Consider the following 22,014-nt stretch of genomic DNA (forward strand, 5'->3'; position numbering starts at 1 on the left):
AAAAAACCCCGAAGGACCACCGAAGCTCTTCAAAAGTCGGTGTCGACCTGTTGTAACTAACCCGATACCGAACGCAAACAATACCGACGATTTTTCCGAGATTCTAACTAACTTTCCGACCCGAAACACGGAGCGAAAAGGAACACGTCCGAACCCGATGGCGGAAAAAAAACAATCTAAGATGGAGTCGACGCCCATGCGCAATGGAGCCGAAATGGGAGGAGTCCCTCGGTCTCGTGACTCGAAAAGACTTATTCGAAGAAAAACAACTTGTAACACTCCGAGCCCAACACCAGATGGCGGGATGTGCACAGCATGTGTATCTGCAGCTACACATGCCATCTAACATATATATATATATATATATGTAGTGTGTACTTACCTTCAGTTGGGGACTGCCTATAAGTACTCTAGTGTAGTGTTACTGTAATAAAGTATCTTTATTTTTCAACACTGTGTGGTTCCTTTCATGTGTGATAAGTTACTGTGTGACTATTGTGGTATTGCATAATCTCCTAGCTATGACTTGGCTGTTCATCCACAGCTACCTCTACAGAGCCCTAGCTTCCTAGACACTGCATACATTCACTAATAGGGGTTGCCTGGACCTGGTATAAGGTGCCAACACCATAGGTTTCCACAACACACCAGGCCAGCATCCTACAACAGGTATTTTAATCTTTAAACCTATACATTCACAGTCAATTCCTTACTTTATTCCAAACATCATTAAAAAAATTAAAAAAAACTTGCCCTTGCTTCTGCATTGGCTTGCAGAGCCCCATTCGTCACAACTACAACACAAGACAAATGTTACCATGTTTATGATAGTTCAAATTATGTTCTTCCTAAATCACCATTAATTATCTTTAGTTGATGATCATATGCTTCACATCTTCCTTCGGTCCTTAGCTACACAAGTTGACATCCTCACAGACTCCATGATTATATGCTTCAGCATCCATTTTTCTGATCACTTCTAGGCAAAAAAGTAAAGTCAAGACATTCACTTCTCTTATTGTCAATTTTCTGACAATGACTACCTTAAGCCACTGTGAAAAAGGTTGGTTTGGAAAAAGATTAAGCCTACAATTCGGCCTTCACAATAAGCATATAGAAGACCCAATGGGATGCAACAGAAAGTCTTGTTAAGTAGACTGACCATCTCAGTAATATCTGGTAGTGGAAAACATTCAACCAGCACATTACAGTTCAACGTTCTAAGGATGGTGAAAAGACAACCCTCCCCCTGAAGGGCCATGGGCAACAACTACAAAAGAAACAGACATTGTCACTTACACCAGTTTAAGCTGCCTCTCCAACAAATCTTCCAGATCTTTTGACACAGCATCTCGAATTCACATTCACATTCACTGACTGACTTCCTTCTTATGGCAGCAACGTTTAAGAACATTCCTACTCCATCTGAAACACTACATTACATTTTTTAAATACTGTAACTCTTTTTTTCTTAGACACACATAAGATAGTGTCCTCAACATTTGGGTACAGGTGCTGCTCAGCCTGTTGTCTTCACCCAAAGAGATTTCCATTATCTGCGATACACGTTATCGCTCAACAATCTTAGAGTAAGTCTGATTCCACCATATCCTTCTGGAACCTCACTAAGACCACTCCGCTCCATCTCCCCTGTCTCTAATGTGCAACTATCCTCGAGTCACATGCACATGACTATTTATTTCAGTGTTTCAAAATGGGACCTTATTTTTTTCTCCAACTGATTCCAGTTACTTATCTCTGACACATTCTCCTGTTCCATATTTTACAAGTGTCACAGTGTTACCTCTTACGGCTCGTTGAAGAACATAAGAAACTCTCCATAGTTGCTACAGGTTGTCTTTGTCCCTGCACATTCTGTTGTTTAAGCCAAATGTAACTTGCTCCACAATTACAGCGTATCTCTCTCTCCTTCTTGACGGTATTCCCAGCACCTTTGGGATTCATCTTCGGAACCACTCAAAACTCGCCCTTGCACTCACAGACTTTCTGCACTTTCAACTTGCTCATGCAGCGCATCATGTGTTCTCCCCATAAGCACTTCATCTAAGCATAATTTACTTTTTAACCATGCTGTATTACATACTCTTACAGCATAATACAAATAAATCCCTGATTCATTCATCAAGATTCTCACTAAAGTTGACTGTTGTATCTAGGTTTCTGAAAGCAAGAGGATTCCACTATGGTAACTCTACTACAATGTATTTTTTTCTCTAGGATGTAAACTCTTCAACTTCTGCTTGTCACACCACACTATCCTCTATTTATATTCACTTTAATATCAGCAGCTTTTGGTAAGTGTACATGCTGGATTATTTTTTATCAACTTCCAAAACTCTTTCGTGCTCGAAACAACACATTTCTACTACACTGTTCACATATGCTTATCTCACTTGTAGCCTCAGCCCCAGCTTTTCCTGATGATGGGTTGTGGCGAAGCAGTGTTCAGCATTTCCAGGGCCAGAAAGCTAACCAACTAAGCAGTAACTGACCCTCTCGAGCTTAGCTCCCTCAACCAATCTCCCCAAGCCTTATCAGAGCAGGCCATGTTAATCTCATCCTATGTGGTCCCGTTTGACAGGTTACTGTCTTTCATGTACTTTCATTTGACAGCCCTCCTTGTATTTTTACATTACAATAATACAGAAAAAAAGAAACAATCATTAATATTTGTTAAAAAAAAAACTTTATAATATTTTAATTTTTGGGTGGTGATCGAAGCCCACCTTTGTTAATCTATGCACAATATATGAGTGTTTAGGGGAGTTGGCCAAAGGATGGCTAGGAAGTCCTGTTTTCCAGGCAGTAGTGCACTTCAGTTCAAGCTGATGTGTCAAACAGCTTCTCAATCATCTCGCCCACCTGCTCCACGCTGTATTTGATGTATTTCTCGTAGTTCTTGGTAAAGTGCACATTCTCGTATCTGTAATTTAAAGAAATACACCATGAGTCTGACATGAAGCATACGAAGCCAAAATAAAGCTCATCAGCCCTTCCTCCCAATAGATCTTTAACATTTCAAATTTGAAAAGGACAGCTTGTACATTCCTCATAAGAATGAGAACTAAAAGCTGATAAGCAGTATTTAAAAGGCAGGAGAATGTGGGACTTGATAGCCAAGGAAGGAACACGTCTGTGAGAATAGAATTGAAAGGGAACAATTATGGTAGAGGGTGAGCAAAAGGAAATGAAAGGTGGGATTAAAAGCTAGCAAGATGATGTGATGTTTGCTAAGTGGGATCAGAGCCTGGTTATGGAAATAGTGCTTAAACGCTGGCAGGAGGCTACATGATTGGAGTTAAAGACTGCCATGTGGTTGTATGGGCATTGAGGGCAAAGATGTTGTGAGAATGGAAATTAAAGTCTTCCTGTAGGTTGTGGAATGAGATTTGCTATTGTATGAACATAAATGCAGAAATGCTGTAAAATTGGAAGTTAAGCCTCCCTGTAGCTGTGGAATGAGATTTAAAGGTTGCGGGGAACCTGAAAACGGGTACAAAAGGTTTTATAATGATTAAAATAAACGCAGTTCAACCCTAGCTGCCTAGTGTTGATAAAATGGGGTGAAGGGTAGCAGAGAGGTTGCAAACTAAAGTCTGAAGGACATCAGTTTACAGATAGTTACAACTTTGAGAAATAGAATTATAGAGGGTGAGATGTTGGAGATTAAAGAATGCTGAATAGAAAATACAGTTAGGAGGCAGTAGGCAGACTGGCTGAAGGGAGTGTGTGGAACCTATGAATGTTGACATTAGAGGGGACTTTGGAAATTCTAGTGCAGTTTAGGATTGGAGGTCGCAAGAAATGTGATAACCGGCTGTCATAGGCCTGAGAATGACAAGAAAATTCAGAAAGCTTCAAGAATTGGGATCTCTGGATGTCAAAAGACTGTGCAATCAGTGTTATTTGGTATCCAGCCTGTGTGACTGAAAATGAACACAGATTGGGAAAATCAGATTTGGTATTTACTGTATGTATTAATTTGCTATATTGCAGAACAGGAAGCAATAATGTGGGACAGTTTGGAAGTGCCACTTAAAGAGCAGCTGTTAAGATCTATCTTAAAGGACAAGTTACAAGTAGTAGGGCAGAAACAGGTAAGAAGTAAAGTCCAATGTGCAGTTGTGTGGCACACTGGTTTGAATCCGGTTTTAGGTGTGATTCAGTTCAGTTCTTTACAAAAATCACTGCTATTCTAAGATTTTAAATTTTTGTAATTAGATATTCGGAAGTGTCTTTGAGTATAACATTATGTAACAGAGGCAGGTTTTTAAATCGACATAACTTTAATGAGACAATGCTGGTGCACGATAAATGGGAGTGATGTAGTTGCATTTTTCACTACAAGGGATAAAATGTGGCACATGAAGGGTAGGTTTCAGAGGACTGAAGAGTACTAAGAGTCAAACTTCTTGGTGAGGCATGTAGTAGTAGTAGTAGTAGTAGTTTTATTATATGGACAGAATTCAGCAATGCTGTGGTATTTGACCTTTATACATTTCCTGATAAAAGAAGAAATACATTCCTTCCTCCATATCCAATATTCTTGTATAATGATGCCATGCAAAATCATGAGGGCTCTCCACAAAATGGGATGTGGTACCCCACATAATATGGCACCTCGGATCTACAAAGGACTTAGAAAGAGGCTGTACAAGTCTGTGTTATTATCTTGACATGATCTCCAGGGAAGAGACAATCAGCCATAATCATGAGATCTTCAATAATATGTAAAAGATTGAACAGAACAGTAAGCTCATTCAAAAAGGAACAAGTATCTGTTTCTATTTCAGAGTCAAGACAGTAGTGTTAGAGCTAAGGTACTGAGCGACGTCCATGTTGCCATTTGGCCAATCTCTCCAAAGGGATCACTTCAAAAAGAAAAAAGTTACTTACCTGTGGTAATGATCTTTCTGGTGGATACTCTATCCACCTGCCAGCCATTCCATCAATCAGAGAAAGAATATAACACTGCTTAATTATTTCACTGATTGGTGGAATGGCTGGCTCATACCAATGTTGGCCAATATGTACAAACACATTTACTCTTAGGCACAACACCCTTTGATATATCAGCCCCTTTTTTGACAGCCAGTTCTGCTAGCAGGTCAACATCCAAACAGCCCAGGCTTTAAACATTCAATGCAGGGTGTAGTGACAGGTACCCATGAAGAGAGTGCAGCCATCATGCACATGAATACAGTGGTGAATAAGTGACTTCTTGTGGGTTTGAGCCCATAGTTACAAATGTAACAGCAAACTTTCAAGTCCCAAAATATGTGATGTCAGTTAAAGGATAGGGCTGACAAAGTGAGATATTTGCCATGGGGAAACTTCCACATAACAGCGGCACACCCTTAATGTATTCAAGGGTGCAGAAAAGCTGTGGTGAGCATGAACCAAAACATACATTTTCAGAAGCTTTAGAGTGCCGGGTTACAAATTAATCTGATGTAACTCAAAATAATAAAGCTTCCACAAGTTACTATGATGTTGGTAGAGTTGACCACCCCTACAATATCATAATATTCCATAAGGAGAATGACTCCCAACTTTGTCCAGGAATTTGTTTATCAAAATGTTTTAATGTAGCAGTGTTATTTTTTTAAAATCATTAATAGTCCTGAAAACCAGACTGAGTCCTAGCAAAGTGAGTGTGAGATGTAATGAGATGTGAGAGGGCAATGAAATGTAAGTGAGTGCAATACACAGACTTTCTATGCTTGAAATTGTCTAGCATAACTCCATTGGACAGACTGCCAATGGGAAGACACTACATACTCTGCATTACTTCTCCTTCAAATCAAATATGAGCTTTATAACAATCATTGCAAAAAAAGTATGTTTTGTAAACACTGAAAGCACACAATGTGTGTCAATTTTGGTGGTAAGGCAGCTGAATAGGCACTGGCAAGCACTGATTTCAAAAAGTTTGGGAAACAACTGACAAAACACCACTGAAATCCATAAAACAAATATTAAAAACAGGACAGTGTATTTATTAAGTAGCTGTGCTAAGCATTAGTTTCAAGCAAACCGTGTATCCCCTGAAAGACTATTGCTTGGACCATCACTTTGGCAAGAAGAGCTGATTAGCTCAAGGACTAGAAGGGTATAGTAGTGGCTGGGCACATATGTGTGGAAATATTGAGAGGGTTAGGATTTGCTTTAAGGCAGCAGTAACCTTGTAATCCTAGTAGGTGAGACAGGATATGGAGTAAATAATGCAAACTACAAAAAGGTGATTCTGAAAATGCTGGAACAGATGTCTTCTGATGTTCGCTCAATCTTTGGCTCATAGTATTAATTACAAAAGTGAAGTGAGATCCATTTTGGATGTCCCTGGTTGTGACATGGCACAAGCTGGGATGAGGATAGCTTCCCAGACAGTGGAAATATACTGCCTGCATTCCTGCGGCTGGAGGGTGGAGACCCAGACAATGAAGTGAGAAGGATGTAAACATGGCTACTGTTAGCAGTTCCTTGATCTTTGTTGCAAGTGGCTGTTGATTAGTTCTCCCCGAACACTCCCATTTGGTAGATGGTTGTTGAGAAGGGTTAGTCTATAGTTTCTGCCGCATAAGGTGAGGAGGTTTTTAAGCTGGCCTTGCCCCCGTCTGCCCTGCTGTCATTATTTGCTTTTTCACAAAGGTTAATGACAGTCAGGTGGGGAGATCTCACGCTTCATTGTGCCCATATTGTAGGTATTCCTCCTTGGAGCCAGCCCCAATGCTTCCTGCTGTAAGAAACTCCACACAGGCAGTCATTTGCCGTCACCTTTTGCTGGTCTGTTAATTACACTGTGTGCTCCTTTGTGATCCCCCTCCTTGCAGTTTTGCTCTCCGTCAATCAACCCTGCCTGCCCTCAGGCCCATACGCTGGGTGACCTAAAGAAAACTCCTCCATTATAGCACTATTAATGACCAATAGGGACCAAATAATACTTTCAAGTTTGATTACATCACTGTGCATCAAAGGGATAGGCAAACACTATTCCCTTCTACTTGCCATGGATGTTACTCAAAAACAAAGTAGTCTTACACGCATTATCAGTTATATAATGATTCACAAGATTTTGATCTTTTACCACCGGACCTGGTTTTCCCTCACACCACTGCCTCTCCATTCCCTCCGGGTCCACTCCATTCCAGTCTGTGAGTGGCATCCAATTCATCTCATTTGATGTTACATCTGCAACACAGTTTTCCCTGATTCCAGTGGTTCTGCATCAGTCTGATTCATGTGGGAAGCAATCCATCTGCTTCGCCTATTGCATGAATTTCTCCTACGTTTAAAATAAAATGGCTTTACCACATTGCTCCTTGCTCTCACTGCTGGGCTTTTGGTTTGCTTCCCAGCTCTGTTAAGCCTCACTACTTTCATATGCAGGTCAGACTTCACCTTCAGCACACCCTTAAAAATATTTGGGGAGGCATTATTAATGTTGTCTTCTTTAAGGCTGTGGATGCGAATGTTGTCTTGACTAGACCAGTTTTCCTTTAGCGCTTTTGCCTGGGATTCAGAATGGGCAATGGAGGTGGCCATGAGGTTTGTTCAGTGCTTTATTGTTTTTCCAAGATAAAAATTAACAGAGAGAAGCAAGTTACCATAAATGTGGGAACCCTCGCCCTTCACCTCCCTCAGGTCTTCCCCCATGTGCCCTCTTCAGTTTGAGGTAGGAGCTATATGAAGAGGGAAAGAACAGTTTCCTACCTAAGAGACATCCAGGTCTTAAGACTGCTAATGAACAAACAGCTGCTGTATAAAGAGATCTCTAACAAGCCCCACCAGTGAAAATGTCAACCAAACTGCAGTCCTGGATAACAAATAGTTATGTAACATAATTCTCTGTGATTTGTGAACTGTTAAACAATAACTGAATCAATAACTAAGCTGTAGGATGGCAACAAAATAGCTGGATTCATATAAACAGAAGAAAGAGCAGGAAACAATTTATGACAGAGTGGTGAGATTAAAAAACTGTGTCCTGCTCTATGCCTTCTTTATGGGACACAATTATTCTTGTGAGATCCAGTTAAGACTTAAGGATTACAGGGTTACAAATGTAGTGATTCTTTTGAATTAGTAAGGGGCTAATATTTGATTAGGCGGGTGTCCTGGACAAATGAAGTAGGTTAGCAGGAGAGCATGGAATGTGCTTTAGGGTTCTTAGTTAAGGGAAACTGGCATAGAATGTACATGTTAAACATGTTAGAGAAATTAGAGGTTGTATTCTGGTTGGCATGCTGTTGAGAGGTTAGAACATAACATAAGAGGAGAAATGTATGGGTAATCTTGTCATTTTAAGTGATCAGACCCCCTAAACTGGTAAAACAGTAGCTATTGCTCGTTTTAGTAACCAGTGAGTGATTAAAGCATCTCAAGCGCAATCATCATGGAAATGTAGGTGATGCAGTATCTAGTTCAGAGTCTGCTATATTCTCCAGGAAGGCCACAAGGTCATAGTGGTCAAGAAAAATCTGTGATATGCCTTTGTATGCAACCCTAAATATGGCACAAGGAGAATGAGATGTTCATGGTTCGAATCTCCTTAACAACATTTAAAAACACATACTCATCTACATCCGAGGGCCAGTGAGACAAAGTAATAGTGGAAGTTGCAAGGAAACTAGAAGGAAGAGGGAGAAGAGAACATGGAAGATAGAAAGGAGGCAGGAATGAGGGGGATAGAAGAGGTCCCATCTGCTTAGGTGGGAACTGCGAGGCAGCATATAGATGAACTAGTAAGTCATCTTAGCACACCTGAATTAATTCTGCTAAGTGAGTTCATTGGGCCTCCAGTCAGTGCAAAACTCGCAAAGAGGGAAATCTGTTTCAAAGAGTTGACTGATTTTGTTGGGCACCTCCTCCCAATATCTCTTGAGTTTGGGGTATCTCCAAAGCAAGGATGTGAGCATGGCAGTCTGTCCGCATTGTCACTAGCAGGCATTTGTGGTGCTGGGTTTCCACTTGGCGAGTCTAGGAGGGATGTAATATCAATAATGTGGTATCTTTAGCATGGATTCTTTCTCTGCTGCACTGATGAAGGCTGTGCAGGCTCTGTGCAGGATGTCAGCCCACTCTTTGGGTGTAAAGAAATGATCCAATTGTTTCCCAGCATCTTTGGCAGAAGGATTTTCTAGTATCTGTAGGGATGTCCACAAAGTGATATATTTCAGGGAGCAATCGCTTGTCGTCAGACTTGGTGATTAGTCACTTCTCAAACTTTGGTGGTTTTATAGAGGCATGAGGGCGAGTTGTAGGCCGAGTGTACCAGTGTCTAACTTCTGTGTAGCACCGTTATTCAGTGTTATGGAAGACATACTTAAATTGAAGTTGGGAAAAGTCCAGGATCCCTTTGTGGTCAAAGAGATCGCCAATATGTTTAGTGTTCGCTGCTTTCCATGTTTGATATTCTGTGCCAGATGTGTGCTGTGGCGAGGGGGCTTGGGGTGCAATTCCCATGGTGGGCATCAGAGGGGTAAATGGGGTGGATAGCCCCTTTGTCCTTGCCACCCAATCCCAGGCCCACATGGTCGCCTGTGTGAGGGGTGAGATGTAAACCCTGAGAGGGCAGTGCTTTTTAAGAAGCCAGGTGATCTGTCGTATATGCATACCAGCTATGGTTCGTCTATAAAGCACCAGTGTTTTTCAGTTGTTGGCCTGTTTCAATCTGCCAGGTATCTAGTTTGGGTCGCAAGGCAGAAGTGAGTAAGATGGGGACACCCAGACCTTCCTCCGCCACTGAGAGCTATGCTTGTTTTCTAGCCATACGAGGCTGTTTACCATTCCAAAGTTATAGCAAACATTGGAGCTTTCTTAATGTCTGGGGGTGAAAGGGGATTTGGACTCGGGAAGGGTCTGCATAATATATTGAATCTTGGGTAACAATGTCATTTTAACCGCTGCTATTCTACCAACCCAAGAAAGGTCTCCAGATCTTCAACTCTGCAGGTCCCTGCCCACTGTAGAGAGGTCAGTATAATCACGGTCCACTTTTGCAGGATGGTGAGCCCTAAATAAGACAGCCCTATTTCCTGCCCAGGGAAAAGGAAAGTGGAATTCTAATTCGGATTTTTCATTGTGCAGTATAGTTGAGAGCACGTGTTTTGTGAATATTCCCTTTGAAGCTGATGTGTCTGAAGGAATCATGCTCTATTTATGAGAGTCGGAAGGAATCAAGCTCATTTATGAGAGCTAGAAGAGAGGATTGAGGCTGTGTCAGGTAGATTATGACATCTTTGGCACAGAGGGCTATTTTGCGTTCCTGGGTGCCAAAGGGGAAGCCTCTAATCCCTGCATTTATCATCATCTCCTCTGCAAGCGGTTCCATGTACAACGCACAAAGGATGGGAGATACGGGGAGCCTTGATGGTGTGCCTCTCCTTATTGCAAATGGCTAGGATGTGAAGCCGTTAACTCACACTTTAGCTGAAGGGTTTGCATAGCCGCTCCATGCCCAGTTCAGATACTGGGACCCCAGGCTCGGCTCCTTCATGACTTGCCTAAAGAAATGCTGAATGTCTTTGCGGCGTCAATGGACAAGAATAGCACAGGAATACATGATCGGTCAGATTTGTCTCTAAGGTGGAGCAGACGTTTGGTGTTATCGATGCACAATCTTGCTGGGATGAAACCAGCTGGATCGGGATCTACCACTCTGTGTATGAGTGGGTTTAAGCACACCACCAGGATGCTTGTGAAGATCTTGGCGTCTACATTTAGTAACAAGATGGCGCGGTCCAGGGGCAGAGTGTAGGGTCCTTCCCGGACTTAGGAATGACTGATCACTGCTTTCCTCCATGTGGTGGGCTGTGCGCAAGTCTCACAGAACAAGTTATACAGGCATGCCAGGATGGGTGCGAGCTGGGGCCTAAATAATTTATACAAATCTAGGGTGAAACCATCTGCTTCCCGGGCCAGGGCTTTGCCAGCTGCAGCATTGACATGGTGGCCAAGATCTCCTCTGTACAGATACTTTGTCTAGGGAAAGCGTGTCTTTCTCAGGCAGCCGTGTAAAAGGAACCCTCAAGTTTCTCCTTGGGGCCTTCTCTTCCACTGTGTATAATGGTACATGGAATTGTCTGGATGAACGTATCACCACCATGCACTTGATGGCCATTGTCATTTTGGAACTCAGCAACTTTGCTGCTATGTGTCTGAGCTTGAATTTTGTGGATGAGCAGGCAACCTGACTCGTGGCCACTGGCATAATATTTCAGTTTGCTGCTGAGTAGGTCATATTCAACCCTGTTCCAATCTAGGGAACTCAGCGGCTTTCTGGTTGGTGTCAGTTGTCTACGTGCCCTGTGCCAGTTTGTAAGCTGGAGGTCCTAAAGAGCTTTTACATTGGTTCCAGAGTAACTCTTTAGTCTCTTTGATAATTTGCACCGAGATTGCTAGGAACATCCCCTGTAAGACTGTTTTCAATGCCTCCCATATTAGAGCGATTGGGGTAGTCGGTGGGTCATTAATTTCCAGAGAGTGTTGGATGGCATCCTGGACCTCTTTCTTGGTAGAGTCATACTTCATTATGTCACCATTGATGATGGGAGTTGGCACAACCCGGTATGAGGAAGGTTAGTGTGATAGGAGTGTGATCGGAAAGAGCTGCTGCCTCTTTATCTACCTGACTTTTTTCTTTTTTAAGTTGTTTTTATTAAATTTTCATACCTCAGAGACATACTCATCATTATTACAGAAACATGAAGTGTGGTAATATAGGGATACTGTTGTACCAGGAGCATGCTAGCACATCCAGCACCACTGGTCTGTGTCAGTTCCGGAGTTATATACGTAAGTGAATCATGACCGTCGTACAGTAACACCTTATAACAAAGTTCCAATAAACAACATTCTCCCCCCCAGCAAATCATGTTGTAGCCCACCATGAGTGTAATTCCCCCCAGGAGGACTTATCAGCAGCACTCTCCCTCACCCACCCTCCCAGCTGCCCATCTATGTGTTCCTGTGTGATGTGGGTGCAGTTCCTTCCATACCCATTTCCTCCACAGTCTCTCCCTGTTTAGCTCCTGAGAGCCCTCACTAGCTGCCAGGTCCTTGTCCCCCACTAATTGTCGGAGCATTTCCGCCCAGTCCCTGAGGTCTTTGTCCACCCTGCCATCTGTGCAGACCTGTTTCAGGCAGATCTCTTCCGCTAGTGCTCATTCCTGCACATCCCTCTGCCAGCTGTCCACTGTGGGGCCAACAGTTGCCACTCAGCAGAGTGCCACCCACTGCCTAGCCAGCAGGAGGCCCAATTTCATGAATTTATATTACATCTCTCTGTTCTTGGGTCTGGAAATCAAGCCCAGTATGCAAGGTTGGATCGTGAGCTTGATGTCCACCCCCGTCGCCAATGTCCGTTTCTCTACCATGTCCTCCCAGTACATCCGTAACACCCCCAACCTGGCCTATTCTTAAGATTATGCTGGGGGGAGGGAGGAGAGACTGATATAGTCAACCTAGGAATAAGTTTGGTGGGAGGCAGAGAACAAGGTGTATGTCCTAGATTATGGGTATTTACACCGCAAGTCAGAGAAATTCCACATCCTTCAGCCATTGCAATCCTGAGTCGGTAAAGGCTTCGGATTGATCTAGCCTCTGGGTTGATCTGTCCAGGAAGTTATTTAGGACAAGGTTGAAATCGACCCTAACACTGTGTCAGTGTCTGCGGAAACAGCTTCTAGGACTAGAGTCTGGAGTAGAAACTGCTCCTGGTAATCACTGGAAGCATACAATGTTGCAAGGATGTAGTTGTAAGTGTTCATTACAACTCGCAAAGAGAGGAGCCTCCCAGAGATTTCTGCCTATGATAATAGGATTTGGCCGGGGAATGTGGTGGTCAATAATATAACTACTCCCACTTTCTTATTGGCCCATGAGGGGTACAGTTGACTGTCAAGCCACCGGGACGGTAGCCTTTTCCAGTCTTTAAGGAGATGTGTCTCCTATGAGAACTATATCACAGATGGGAGTCTCGCAAGAGGAATAGAAGGGTTATCAGTTCTGCAGGGGCACTAAGGCCTTTAACATCAAGACTAAGCACCTTAACCATCTGCGGAAGGTAGAAGTGGTTGACGCTTTGGACAGATGCAGGAGATCATGTGAGTGTCCGGAAGGAGGAAAGTGTGAAGTAATTGGCTGAGTGGGACCTCAAAAGCAAAAGGGGGGAAACTGAAGGCAAACAACTGTGGGAGGAATCATTCCCTCTATGGGAGTCCTACGAGACACAGAGTAGGGACCTGTGGTCGGACGCATGTCAGGGTGTGTTACCGAAAAGCGGTGAGATGGCTCCTTTATCCTGGCTCTATAACATGTGTGAGTGCGTCAACAATGGCTGACTGCCCAGCAGCTTAGCAGTCAAGCCCTCATCCAAGATTGTCTGCCCCACAGGGCTCTCCTGGGAAGGGGAGTGTGGAAATGTGTGATAACAGGTTAGTCCGTGTGTTGTTTCCAGCTGGCGTTGTGATTCTGGAGGTGCTAAAGGGGTGTGTTGCATTCCCGGCAGGTTTCATTTTCTGTCAGCCTGCGGGGGCTCATACAGGTGATGCGTCCCTGGCCTTTGCAACTTGTCTTATATCGCATGGCCGAATGGGTAGAGAGTCCGAAGATGGAGCTGGCCTCCTCCCTGGTGTGCATGAAGTGTGTTTCTTTGTCCCAAATGAATATTAGTTGAAATGGGTGATCACGTCTGTATTTAGTCCTTTTTTTGCGCAGGAAAATGGATGCAGCTTTAAGGGTGCGTGTCGCTGAAATGCAGTATGTGACAGGTCTTGGTTCAACAAAACTCTGGTTCCCTCGAAGAAGACTGATCATTGATCCCGTACCGCTGCCATGATTGCATCTTTCAGGCGGTAACTGTGGACACAAGTAAGTATATCCTGAAGCCACCCGGGTGTGGAAGAGGGGCGGCTGGCTCTGAGCGTTCAGTCCATAGTAATCTCTTTGTTGGCCAGATCAGGAAGTTTGTGGCGGAAGAGGCGAATGACAAAGTTCTGCAAATCTCCTGCATCCACTTGGAGAGGAACTCCTTTTATCTAAATATTGGAGCAACGGGGCCTGTTCTCCACTCCAAATCTTCAAGGTGGATATGTAATTATTTGTTCTGTTCCAGCAGCTCCACCACTTTGTGTCCAGTTCCTCCTCTGCCATCTCTGATGGTCTCTATGGTTGTCACTCACTGTCCCAGATCCGCCACATCTTTTTTGACTTTCTTAAGATCTGTGGTACGTCTTCTCAGAGTACAGCTATATCCCCTCTAAGTTTGTCAAAGAGTACCTCCAGGAACAAAGTTGCGACGTGAGCTAGTGGCGCATCTCCTGGTATTGCATCTGGAGCGGATGAGGCCGAGAGCTCCGTGGTGGCTACATCTTTAGGGGAGTCCTATTTCTTAGAGGCTGCTTTAGTAAGTGGATCTTTCAGTAAGGAGTTATTTTAGGTCTCTGGGGTGCCGTTACATCAGTTAAGTGTGCTCCATAGTTCACTAAATCAGGTGCTGAGCAGAGGCATAGGCTAGCTATTGCCCTATGGAGTAGGGCACGCCCATGATCAGCTATCCAAGTGACTGCAGTTGGGTGAGATGCCTGTGGGGGAGTGGACCACCCCCCAAAAGGGTCTCAGTCCTCATCAGCGACACTTCTGTGATGCAAGACCTTCCATGCACCAGGCACTCCCAAGTGCCCCATTTGGACTGCTGTCCAGCAAGACAGCAGAGAGGGGGCAACTCCAGACTCGCTGCTGGAACTGTGGCAAGCCACGTTAGATGAATGTGAAGGGGGCCCCCACGCTGTCCTGCAAATTATATGATATTTCCACACCATTGGGGCCTGGCACGCCAGAAGGTCGATGTACTAGGGAGCTCCTCCACACACTAGGTTGGATAGCATAGTTGGGGGGGGGGGGGGGAGGAGGATTTAGGGTCTGGAGGTGTACTCCTCGGACCCCTCTAGTAGCACACAGGCGTGGCCCCATCTCGGTTTGCCACTTCATCCCCAATGGGGATCCCTACTGCAATCCACATTTCTCTGTCCCACAGAGGGCTTCATCGAGGGTCTGCCAGGCAAGTGTGTTGGTGCCCTGGTCCTGATAAATATAGTACAGATGTAGTTCTCCCCCCACTCATTGCTCTGCAGCTGGGAAAGGGGGAGCCCACATCGGGCTGTGGATTGGCCTCCTCGACTCTCCGGGGGCTCCTCCTCCTGAAATCACGGGTTTGGCCCATGTGGCTCCTCTATCAGACATGGCATGTGTCAGGCCCCAGCTAGCCATCCGCATCAGAAATCACCACCCCTTGGATCAGCTTACGTCGAGAGGACCCTCAAGATCTAGGTAGAAGGAGTGTACTACACTGGACAGCACCGCGGTCGACCTGCCCTAGTTGGTTGGGTATTTTGGCTCAACAATCTCCTCTAGGCCCACTACTACAACCCGTGGCTCCATCTGCTACAGTGCTGTGGCCTCTAAGACTCAACAAGCGGCACCTGAGGGAGGGGGGGTGGGGAGGTTGGAGAGGGGAGCTGCTTGAACATTGTGGGTTTTCTCCAGGGCAGCAGTGTCGACAGCTAGTATGTTCAGGTAGAGGATCTGCTCTAAAACACTCCTATCAAACCTCCATCTTGTCCACACTCAGAATGGCTTGTTTATGTTGCATAGTTTTAGCTGCAGTGCCAGGAAACCTTTACCTGTGGCAGAGGTGTATTTTGAGTAATCCTGGTTTCTTTCCTTTCCAGATTATAAACGTGTATCAGCAAATTAATTTTAGTATTAGTTTGATATGACAGTATCTTAGAATTCCGCATACAAACAGGGTTGGTGGCCTGGATGATGGCACAGGATGTGTTCTCTTAAGTTTGAATTATTTGTCAAAGGAACATCCCTTTCAGTATCCAGTTTTCTAAAAAGTTGTATTCATTTGGTCTTCCATTCCTTTAAATAACCCAAAGATTCAGCGATTTCTCCTCCTCTATCTATCTTCCAATGCCACCACTTCTTTTTCGTAGATTGAGAGCTTTGATTTTAATGATGGTTAGATCTTTCTTGCTTATTCTGTTTTCAGTCTCTGTAATTCTTTGATAGTTGCTTGATATCATTAGACATTCTTAGGAATTCCAGTTGCATGAGGTCAGTATTGACTTTAGTGCTATCAGCGGGCATGCGGTCTTTCTTTGGAGTTCCTTGAGGATTGCTTCAATAGTTCCATTGATGTCAATTTGTTTTTATTGGTAACTCCGGGTTTTGTGGTTCTGCTTTTGTGCATTTGGGACTAGACTGTCTTTTTCATATGCCAAATAGACTATTATATAAGCAACCTGCGAAAGCCATATGAGGGGGATGAATGTAGGTGTCTTCTTTTATTAAGCTTATTGGGCTTACTTGGATCAGGAGCACAGGAAAAAGAGAAAACAAATGGAGGAAAAAGGGACTGCTGGTTAAGCCTTGAACTGTCCCTGTGTTCCTAATCCTGGGACATTATATTTTTTGCTGCCATTTAAGGGTAGTAGTGACCATTTTATGAATTCTTGTATTCATAAGTATACATAATTTGTGTATTGTGAGAGGGTGAAAGAGATAAGTTATGTCCTGTGTATCATACACTTCTCACTGCTAGGACACAAGGAAGCTCGGTTCTGCAGGTTGAGAGCAAAAAGAGAGCACTGTAGACTTGAAGAAATAACTGCAGCCATCTTGGTAATGATGAGTTGTTTTGATATTGTACTTGGCTCCGGCTGTTTTCCGCTGATTGTCAGATTTTATGTCAGCCATGTCTCTGTGCCCAAGTCTGATCTCAATGTGACCAGACCTTCGGCCTATGTCTTTTAAAGGCTACCTAAAAGTCTCAGTCAAGTATCCTCTTGGATACTCTTTCAAAAGAAGACAAGTGTCTCCAGACGCCATCTTCCTTTGCTTTTATTGTCTTTTGAGTGTTCAGGTATTGCAGGAATTTCTCTATGGCCCTCTCAGGTTTCTTGTGGAGGTTTAGGCATGTGGAAGCCTCTCTATCCTCCCACTGCTGTAATATCAAATGATAATATGCAGGCTGAGGGAGAGAGAGAGAGTCCAAGCCTCACAGGGCAGTTCAAGTTACTCTCTAACTGTGATCAGTCTAGGAGAAAATCCTGAGAGTCACAATGGTTTTAGTAGCCCATTTTGTGAAAATAAAAACACATTTCAGGCTTATATATAGCAAGTTCCATTTGTCTGCACATCTTTGCAAGAATTGTGCTAGCTGATTGAAGCAAAGACTATGCTTTATTTCTTTAACACTGTTTGAATAAGCCAAAGAACAAGCAATTTATATCATGGTTAGTGACTTGCAAGCAAGAGGCAATTGGTATCATATTTACGAGATTCAGTGGAGCAAATATCCCAAAATGTAATTTTAAAAAATTCAGACGGTCGTTTCTGAAATCTGTGCAGGAAAGTGTACTACAACAAAACCGGCAAGCCTGTTATTCTAGTATTTCACAGTTTGGCAGTAGAAGTGATACATTTTGTTGTAGCTCCACCAAATTCTGTTGAAAGAAGTGGCATCCCGTGGTAAAAGGTTACAATAGACAAACTCGGGACACAGTGGGTTTGAATAAAGTTCTACATCAGGGTTGCAGGAGAGCCATTCTTCTTTTTCTAAAAGTTGTACTAATGTTTGTGTGTTTTAGGAAAGACAAGCATTGGTGAAAAGAGGTGAAAGATTTTTTATAAATCTTTGTGAGAATTTTGAAAAATTGGTTTCTGGTCTTACTTGGGGAGGAAGGGGATATCCCTAGTTAAAGCACATTTTAAAACATCTAGTACTGAAGACTATAAAACAGATGGAAGTTTGTTCAGCAGATGATATCTATTCATATTTAAATCCCAGTAAATAAATTGACTAAATATTTATTTAGGTGGACTGGGACACTTATTATCCATGTACATATTAGACTGAGATGGCAGAACGTTCTAAGATTGTTTGTTGTGCATGTTCTGCTAACCCTCTGAATATGACAGCTTTAAGTAAAAGGTGCCATTTGTCATTGTGTGGTGAGCCAGTGGTCAAACTGATCATATTCCCAGGGACAGAAGTTAATAACGGAAAGAAGAAAGTTTATTTTTTATTTTTTTTAACTAAGCATTATTGTTCATTTCTCTTTAAGAATGAAAAAAATGAAAGTGAAAATGAAAATCATTTGGTTTATTACAATGAGTATTGAACAGTGAAAATCTGCTCTTCTCGTTCCATATCACCCCCCTGACAGTAGCCTCCCTAAAACAATTTCCCTAAATTAGCCACCTCGATCCTCTGATTTAAAAATCCATGGGAGAATTCTTCCCCTGTGAAAGACCAGACGCCCACCTTTCCCTTTCCACCTGGTTTTCAACTTGGGGCACTACTCACCTTCGCTCTCCAAAAATGTTTCCGGATTTGGGCTTGTCCGCATGTTAGACCTGGCAGTCATCATCTGCCCTCCCTTCCTTCAGCCAAGCAATTGCTTCTCCAAAGGCAGCGGTATGAAACCGGTGGAAAAAGGACTTGCCGTGCATTGGTAGATTCAAGCAGAAATCTGCATAAAGTCCCAGCGGCAAGAGTGACAACATAATTTGCATTCTTTAAGTAAGAATGAAGAACATTAATGTAAAAAAATAAAATAAAAAATAAGGTATGCATTCATAGAGCAGGAAGTTGCAAAAGGGGCATTCTGCCCTTGTGTGTCTGCTAAGTGGCTTTCCCGGATCTCATTTTGGCTGACTGCAAGGTATGGAAAGCCACAAGCGCCAGTTTTATCATAGGGTGAAGACAGCTGAATATCAGCAGCCAAGGAGTGTGCTTCCCAGTATGCCTCAGCTTCTTGGGGACATCAGGGACTTGAAGTCTACAACTTCATCCCTTGAGGTGCCATCTTCTGGCATGCTTTGTGCCTGGCCCGATGGTAAGGCACGGCTGAGCTTTCTCTGTTACTTCACCTTAGGGCAGAAATCACATTTTCTAATGTTTTGGACGCAACATTTCACTCTGGGATGGGCATTAGCTTTTAACAGTGCTTTACTCTGGAATTCTTTACCTTCAACTACCCATGGAATTTAGCATTATCACTCTATCATAAAGACATGTTTTTTCAAGATAGCTTCTAGATAGATTATGGCATTGTGAGATGTGTCCTCTAAGCTGTTCACCATGGATTGTGTGTTCATCAAGGTACATAAACCACAGTGTACAGATTTCTACCAAGAGTGTGCTTTTGCTATAGTACAGTCAGCATGGGATCTACCTGACTAAGGCAGCTAGCCTTTTAGCTAGCACGAGGTACTACGTGACTATGAACCTACTATGGACTGTTTGGAAGTGCAAAAACATTTACCTCACTTTAAATACTTTTGGATCTCCAAAAAGGCCCTATCTTGCCCAAGTCTCGGGACAGAGATCAGGAAACAAGCAAATCTGATGGGTGATGCATCATAACTCGCTTTTGAGTATCTTAATTTGGAGCCCAATTGGCCACCACCACCCAGACCAGCAGAGTTTGAGCCCTTCCTCTGGATCCTGCAGATTCGTCGAAACAGTGGGGCCACACTATCAGTGTAAAAATTCACAAAGTTATCAGAATGCACTCCAATTTCACTGGCAGCTGCTTTCCCGATACCTCAGGTGTGCTCCACATTTTTAGTTCTTCTAGGCATGAAGATTTGCATTGGGTTCCAAAATGCTTTCCGCAGCAAACCTATGTAGTCCCATTCTTTCTTCATACAATTTAACATTTTTGCACCACGCCGCAGACTCAGAGAGTAGAGGGAGCAGGCTCACAACCGCTGGGCTCGGAAAGGCAAACCAGCTACATCATAGTGGATGGGGGTTGGGAGAAGTCTTCTGATTTCATCCTGAGGCATGCCCCTACACAATCAGCTTTGCCGTCCACTGGTGGACTGCCATTCCACTTCATTGCCATGGCACCTGCTGGGTGCCCTCCATCTGCCTGTGGCACTGTCATAGGTGAAGATGTAGGGTCACAGGCAAAAGCTCGGCATCATAGCAGCGCTTTTGTGCTCTTTCTGAAGGCATTAAAGACTTAGGATGTCAAATTCATAAATGGTAGCCTGTGACAAGAGTGGTGCATCCTTGGCATCATCACAGCTGGGCTTTCTTGCCTTGTTTTAGCTTTCAATTCAAGGAGAATGTTTGATTATAGAAGAAGAGGTGCACAGTGTAAAATGAAACACCTGAGTAGTTGATCAAAAGGGACTTAATATGGGCATCACGTTTTTGGAACATAGAAGCAAAATCTTGGCATTTCAATATTTTCTGCTGTTAAGAATCAAAACCGCAGGGCTGCCCACAAAGTGAAAACATCACATAGCACTTTACTGTTGATGACCTCTTTGTTGTCTACTGAAATATATCTGCTTAAGCATTTAAGGATCACATATTCCGTTACTGTAAAATCAATCCCATGAGCCACTGCCAAAATGTCTGTGTCTCCTTCAGAGGTGGAGACAAAACAGAGAAGTTTCATAGAAGGTCAGAACAGAGTTTTAGTAAGGAGAGAGAAAGAGAAATGAGAGGAAGGTTGAGTGGCGCAACCCACCATGAGTCTCCTGTTACTTCCGGCTTCCTATTGTTCTGGCCTCCTTTAAAACGAGCACAAGCATGGTCTCAATATCCTCTAGTTGTCCCACTCTTGGTTTTGAGAGTGCTCAGTTAATGTTGATAGGACTGAGTTGATGCTCATCCATTTTGACCTTTGCACTACTATCACTCATCACCCCCAGCCTGACAAAGTGACTGGACGTGAGCTGTATTCCTACTGCTACGCTAATATAGAAAGACAGTGAGGTGTATCAGGTGTACAGCTTGGGTTTGTGGTGTAAGGGCCCATTAAGGGCATTAAAAAAATTACTTCTTATGAACAGTGGAACTCAAGCTTGGACAAGGGGAAATTTTCATGCAAGCTCAGTGAGACCTGGAGCTGACGGATTGGCAGGGACCTCTAGTGTGCTACACCTTTTTTTGGTATTACGGTCTCTAAAAAATGTCCTTAGTTTCCAAATATTACTCAAGTGAGCAGCTTTAACACCTTGCTAAATTAGTCAACTACAATCTAATACATTCTGACTTCCTTACTGAATGACACTTACCTGAATCAAGCCAATGGCATTGCACAGTATGTGCCGTAGTGGTTAGTCACAAGCTGTGTCTGTGACATCAATAAGGTCCCCAAAGTCGAGGAAAGTAGGTAAAGACCAGGACACTGTAACACTGATGGCTAACCATAGAGATGAAGGACAAGATAAAAAGTACCCAATGCAATTTGCTACAGCCACTGTCATCAATGGCTAAAGCCGGCCTTTCCCTTCCTGTTAAAGACCCCAAACAAAGTTGTCTGGAGGGTGTAGAAAGGCAAAATGCAACTTTATGCTCTGATGGGAAGCATCCCTGACTGTACAAAGATAGAGGCCTTAGTCAAAGCCTTTTGCCCTCTAAATCAGGACACCAACTGTTGTAAACGTCAAGAGATGAACGCAGTTACTAACAGTTTCAGAACAATGGGTGTTCAGGCCGCTATGGGTAAACATATTAAAACTCCAAGTGACATGTTTCTCTTGTTTCAATCTCACAAAAAGTTTACAAAAAGATGAATTTGGGAAAAGGAACAGACAACAGAATCCATAGGACAAGCCACTCTCTAGTGATGATAAATGTGGCCCTGTCTTCATCACACAGCAGTCTTTAAGTGCAGAGGGTGTGACATAGCATTTGGTGGAGAATAGTGTACAGGTGCAGGGCTCTGAGTTGGCTGCTAATTTAAAACGATCCAGAAATATACAGGAGAAATTAATTAAAATGCTCGCAAATATTTTGGAAGAGATTAAGCAAATCAAACAGCATGAGACAGATACTGCAAATCACGTTAAAGAACTCTAAGATGAGATGCATGATAAAATGACCTAGATACTGGACAAGCCTGAAGAACAGGAGTAAACCAACTCATACTGCATAGACAAACTGCTCAAAGAAAAGGA

At 43.3% G+C, this 22,014-nt stretch overlaps 1 protein-coding gene across 6 annotated transcripts in view; it reads right to left on the reverse strand.

Moving 5' to 3' along the window:
- Positions 1–2,688: 2,688 nt before the first annotated feature.
- EXOC7 (exocyst complex component 7) overlaps positions 2,689–22,014 on the reverse strand; it is a 319,087-nt gene continuing 299,761 nt past the window's right edge. For all 6 annotated transcript variants that reach the window (XM_069200208.1, XM_069200211.1, XM_069200212.1 and 3 more), the window contains one exon: positions 2,689–2,944. In XM_069200208.1, coding sequence (XP_069056309.1) covers positions 2,842–2,944 — 103 coding nt within the window. In that variant the 3' untranslated portion in view covers positions 2,689–2,841. The remainder of the gene's footprint in view (positions 2,945–22,014) is intronic.

Source organism: Pleurodeles waltl, chromosome 7, assembly GCF_031143425.1.
Source record: "Pleurodeles waltl isolate 20211129_DDA chromosome 7, aPleWal1.hap1.20221129, whole genome shotgun sequence".
Lineage (NCBI taxonomy): Eukaryota > Metazoa > Chordata > Amphibia > Caudata > Salamandridae > Pleurodeles > Pleurodeles waltl.